This window comes from Vollenhovia emeryi, unplaced genomic scaffold, assembly GCF_000949405.1.
Source record: "Vollenhovia emeryi isolate VEMERY1.0 unplaced genomic scaffold, V.emery_V1.0 DF939405.1, whole genome shotgun sequence".
Classification (NCBI taxonomy): Eukaryota; Metazoa; Arthropoda; class Insecta; order Hymenoptera; family Formicidae; genus Vollenhovia; species Vollenhovia emeryi.
This window is the reverse complement of record NW_011966961.1, coordinates 63040-68661: the sequence shown is the minus strand read 5'-3', so window position 1 is coordinate 68661 and position 5622 is coordinate 63040. Positions and strand designations below refer to the sequence as shown.

The 5622-nt window shown below is 58.1% G+C and overlaps 1 protein-coding gene across 1 annotated transcript; it reads left to right on the top strand.

Annotated features, from left to right (window-relative positions):
* The first annotated feature begins 211 nt into the window (after positions 1-211).
* On the top strand, positions 212-979 carry LOC105557924. Its single transcript, XM_012005329.1, has one exon. The coding sequence runs from the start codon at positions 212-214 to the stop codon at positions 977-979; it is 768 nt and encodes a 255-aa protein (XP_011860719.1).
* The last annotated feature ends 4643 nt before the right edge of the window (positions 980-5622 follow it).

Here is a 5622-nt window from a genome sequence, read left to right as displayed (position 1 = left end):
TAGATCCAGATCAAAGTCCCAAGGAACCTGGGTGGAGGTCGCTAAGAGAGGCCTCAAAAAGAAGAGCGACGCGGGATCGAGAGAGCCGGCGGCCAAGGGTAACCCGACTGCCCCGGAGAAGAAGAAGGCGCCGAACAAGCCCGGCAGCCAGCGAAGCCCGAGGACGCAGGCCGTAACGTTGACCTGCCCGCCGGGTACTTACGGCGAAGGGATGCGATTAATCAGGTCGCAAATCAATCTCGGGGAGCTGGGAATTGACGCCCTCAAACCCAGGAGAGCCCAGACGGGGGCCATCATCCTGGAGATCTCGGGGGAGAACGCCAAGGAGAAGGCGGACTCCCTGGCCGATAGGATGAGGGCGGTCGTCGGAAACAGAGAGGGAGTGAAAGTCACGCGCCCTGCCAAGATGGCGGAAATCCGAGTTCGTGACTTGGACGACTCCATCACGGTGGCAGACGTGAGGGAGGCGGTGGCCGAGGCGGGGGGGTGCATACTCCAAGATGTTAAGGCTGGCGAAATCAAACTCGCCCCAAATGGTTTGGGTACCATTTGGATTCAATGTCCGTTGGCGTCAGCCAAGAAGGCTGCTGCCGCGGGGAGGATTAAAATAGGGTGGATCAGGGCAAGATTGGAGTTGCTGGAGAACAGGCCTCTAATCTGCTTCAGATGCCTCGAGAGGGGCCACGTCAGGGCCCAGTGCCGCAGTAAGGTGGACCGAAGTGAGCTCTGCTGCAGGTGCGGGGAAACCGGACACAAGGCCCAAACGTGCCGAGCCGAGCCCAAGTGCCCGGTGTGTACGGAAAAAGGATTACCGGCCAATCACAAGGCCGGGAACAAGGCCTGTCCCCTACCGTCAAAGAAGGCCTTGAAGAAGAGGAGGCGCGTGGAAGAACGACAGCAGGCAACACCGCAGACCCCGCGGAGCCAGACTGGAGGACAACCCGCGAACTTGGACGCGATGGAGGTGGAGCCCCCATAGCGGAGACGAGCACCCCTGCCCCGCTGGGGCAGAGACAGACCAGGGCTGGGGTTAGCCCGCAGCGAGAGGGAGAGGGCCAGGAGGAGGCCAGCGCGGCATTGCCTTCATGCCCGTAAGGATAGTTCAGGCGAACATTAACCACGCCCGCCAGGCCCAAGATCTGATCTTACAAGCCATGGCGGAGCGTGGGGCGGGCTTAGCGATTATAGCAGAGCCATGGAGGGTGCCGGACCGTCACCCATGCTGGGCGACAAACACGGAGAGGTCGGCAGCGATACACTGGCGGCGCACGAAGGAGCAGCACGTGCCGTGTTGCAAGAAAGGTGAGGGACCAGGATGGGTCATGGTAGAGTGGGGCCCCCTATTGGTAATAGGGGTCTACTTCAGGCCCAGCCTGTCCCGGGCTGAATTAGAAGAAAGGCTGGAGGACCTGGAGTTACAGGTCAGAGCGTCCTTGCCGAGGCCAATACTGGTCGCCGGGGACTTCAACGCCAAATCGGCGCTTTGGGGTTCCCGGCGGCCGGACGCCAAGGGTACGGAGGTGGAGGCGTGGGCAGACCGCCTGGGCCTCCACCTCATGAATACTGGCACGACGACCACGTGCGTTAGGCCGCAGGGAGAGTCGGTGGTAGACATCACCTGGATCTCCCCTGCGGCGGCGAGGACCATCACGGCATGGAGGGTGGCAAAGGAAGTCGACCTCCTCTCGGATCACCTCATGCTGGAGATGGAGGCCCAGCTAACTCCCCCGCGAAGAGGATGGACCCCGACAAACTACAGTCGTCCTTGGCTGCGGAGATGTGGGTCCCGAGGGCAACGATGACGCAGGAGGGGGAAATTGAGGAGGAGGTCGAATGGATCAGGCGGGCAATGACCCGAGCCTGTGACCAGGCCATGCCGAGAACGACCTTCTCTGCTAGAAGGGCCACGTACTGGTGGTCCGAAGAATTAGGAGATCTCCGCCGGGAGGTCATCCGTGCGAGAAGGAGAGTCCAAAGGGAAAGAAGGCGAACGATAGTGGACCAGCAAACCCTGGACGCCCTCCTAGAACAATGGAAGGAAAAGAGGAAGGGGCTGAAGATGGCAATCCTGGCGGCGAAAGAGAAGGCCTGGGAGGAGGCCATCGCCAGCTTGGAGGAGGACCCCTGGGGGCGCCCTTATAAACTAGTCTTAGATAGACTTAGTAAGGGCGCACCCCCGACGCGACGGTCGAAACGCTAGAGCCGGAGTTCCTGGACGACGTAGTCCGCACATTGTTCCCAGCCGGGGGCAACGGACCGGCTGCAACGATAGAGGAGGAAACCTCGGCCAATGAGGAGGTAGCCGAAGAGAACTGGCGAGAGGACCTTGGTGTCACGAGCCAAGAGATCGCCAGGGCGGTGAAGAAGATGAAGACGGGCAAAGCCCCTGGCCCTGACGGGATCCCAGGGGCCGCGTGGAAAGGGGCCATGGGGGAGATGGCAGATAGGCTGACCTCGGTCATGACCGCCTGCCTCAAGATGGGGTACTTCCCGCAGCTCTGGAGGGAGGCCAAGCTGGTCCTCCTTCCTAAGGAGGGCAAGCCGGCGGAGTTTCCCTCAAGCTACCGCCCCATTTGCCTCCTCGATGAAGCGGGCAGAATGTTCGAGAGGGTGATCACCTCTCGACTGGTGCGTGGTCTGGAGAGCGGCGACGGAGAAGGCTTACATGTGCGTCAGTACGGCTTTCGAGAAGCTAGATCAACCGTCGACGCAATAAAGTGTGTGCGGGCGCATGTGGCTACGCTAATTGAGGGGGGGGAGTTGTCATGGCGGTAGCCCTTGACATATCAAATGCCTTCAACTCCCTCCCCCACACTGCGATAAGGAGAGCCCTGCTAAGCAAAAAGGTACCTGCTTACTTACGCAGGACGATTGAGAGCTACCTGGAGAACAGGACAATATCTTGTTCCGACGGGGACGCTGCTAGGAGAGTGTGGAACGCGGAGAGCGGTGTCCCCCAGGGCTCGGTCTTGGGACCATTCCTGTGGGACGTCGTCTACGACGAAGTCCTCCGGACCGCCCTGCCCTCCGGCTGCACCATGATCTGCTATGCAGACGATACATTGGTGCTAGCCGGGGGGCGGGACTGGAGAGATGCCGTGCAAACGGCAAACATAGCCGTCGCGTGCGCGGTGCGTGCGATAAGGGCGATTGGCTTGAGTGTGGCAGCCAACAAGACGGAGGCCACATTCATGCACGATGGGTCGCATGGGTCGTCTCCGGAGGCGTATCTCACAATAGACGACACAAGAGTCGATGTGGGGACCCAGATCAAATATCTGGGTCTCCACATCGACGAGAGATGGACGTTTGAGGGGCATGTTCTCAAACTGGCTCCCAGATTGGGTATGGTGGCAAATTCACTGTCACGCTTGATGCCCACTCTGGGAGGCTCCAGCGGGCGAGTGAGGAAACTTTACGCGAATGTGGTGCACTCCGTAATGTTATACGGAGCACCGGTATGGTCGGAGGCAGTGCGTGGGAATAGGAAGGCGTTGGCAATCCTACTCCAGGTACAGAGAAGGATGGCGGTCCGTGTAACACGTAGTTACAGAACGGTGTCGCATGCAGCTGCGACGGCGATGGCGGGAATTCCCCCGGCAGACCTGCTAGCGGAGGCGTATACAAAGGCATACGAGCGGATTGCTCGTATGAAGGAGGAAGGGGCCCCAGTAACGGGGCGAATCAAAAGACTGATTAACCTCCAGGAGAAGGAGGAACTGAGGGAGAGATGGAGGGCCCGGTTATCAAGGCCAGACACTGCTGGACAACGTACCGTGCAGGCCATCCTCCCCAATTTGGATGCATGGCTCGACCGTGCGTGGGCGAGAGCATCATATCGGACGACGCAGGTGTTGTCCGGGCATGGATGCTTTGGGCAATACCTGTGTCGGATTAAGAAGGAGCGGACGCCTGTCTGCCATCACTGTGGGGAGGCAGAGGATACACCGACCCACACGCTCGACGACTGCCCGGCTTGGGAGGCTCAAAGAAGAGACCTAAAAAGGGTAGTGGGAGATAATCTCTCCCTCAGAGAGGTGGTGAGGGCAATCACGGAGGGTGAACCGGAGTGGAGGGCGTTCTCCTCCTTCTGCGAGCACGTGATGTCGCAGAAGGAGGAGGCGGAACGCGTCCGCAGGGGGGAGAGCGAACCCCCAGGGGCGCAGCAGAGAGGAGGCGCAAGGAGGCGAGGAAGGAGAAGAGGAATCCTTGCGCACTTGCGCAGAGACTAAGAGGAGGGGCGGTGGCCCGTTACGGGTAGCCACCATCCCAAGGCGTTCAACAAAACGCAGTGTGATGGGGGGCGATACAGCAACCAAGCTGCAATAAATAAGCCCGCCGGAAGAGGAGGTTATGATGGGCCCGCTAGGGGGGCCCTGCAGTAGAGACCGGCTCAGCTGGTCCATCGAGGAGGCGCGGTCTGGAGGAGGGGGGGCGGGATTCGTGGGGTGACTGGCCCCTCCCCAAAGAAAAGGGGGGGCGTCAGTACGCCTGCTACCCTTCCCCCCTCCTTCAGTCAGGCACACTGGCCGCAGGGTTAGGAAGAGGGGAGATTTCCCTGCACGGCGTCCGGGACCCGCCTACGAATAGGCCCGGGGTATCTCCTGCCTGTCGTAAGAGGCGACTAAAAGGAGAAAAAAAACCTGGGAAGCAGGGAAATCCCAGGGGGCGGGTCAGGGGCTGAGGACCCCTGGTTCGCCCGCCCCCACAACATCTAGGGGGCGCGGCGAGGGCCCGGTGGCACCCCCGTCGCGACGCGTTCTTGCGTTAGAAGAACGCCCGAAATCCACGGGCGTAGCTCTTAGCTTTCAGCCAAAGAGCCGAGACGGGCGCGCCACATATACAGGTGCGCGGCGCCGAGCGGGCCAGGATGGAAATGCGTTGCAGTCCCCGGCCCGCTCGCTATGGCGCAGACAAGTCCACCCCAGGTGGTTTTAGTGCGGTAGGCGTCTTCATTGCACTACTGGTCCCATGGGTGTCAACTGCCCAGGGATCAGGGAGACGAGTCCCACACACCCCCCTGTCCCGTCCCAGCGGGGCGGGGGGACGGTCCATGAGGATTTCCACCGGGTCAACAAAAAAAAAGTGTGCGTGATTAAGGACGTGATTAAGAGTGTTATTTGTGACAGTTTGTACCTTTCTCTTCTTCTTGTGCGAGTAAAGATTCTTCTTTTCATCGATTTCTTTTAATGTTTGTTCGCACTGGTACGCTGGTATTATTTAAAAATAGGTTTCCTAGGAGACACACCGTCGAATGTAGCCTAAATGTAACAATTCATGTTAAGCGATATTTAGTTAGTTACGCGCAAATATATTTCATATCGTGTCAAAATATTATATTTGTCTCTCTCTTTCTTCTTGTTTCTTCTTTTATTGTTTATCCCCAGATTTCTACACTCGCTGTTATTATGGTGAGATCGTCCTCTTAATAGACTGCTGTAATTAAGCAGTGAAAGGCTTAGAAAATATCGCGCATTACCGCATAGTTTACGATATACGTTGTGCACAATATTTTCTACTTTTTATCGTTTAAGTCGTGCGCGCATATGTGGTACTATATATTAGACAAATATATTTTTGTACCAATATAATTTCGTTTTTACTGTGAGATCTCATTGTATA

Coding starts and splice junctions, on each gene's coding strand:
- LOC105557924 (XM_012005329.1), top strand. CDS start 212: ATGCGATTAATCAGGTCGCAAATCAATCTCGGGGAGCTGGGAATTGAC.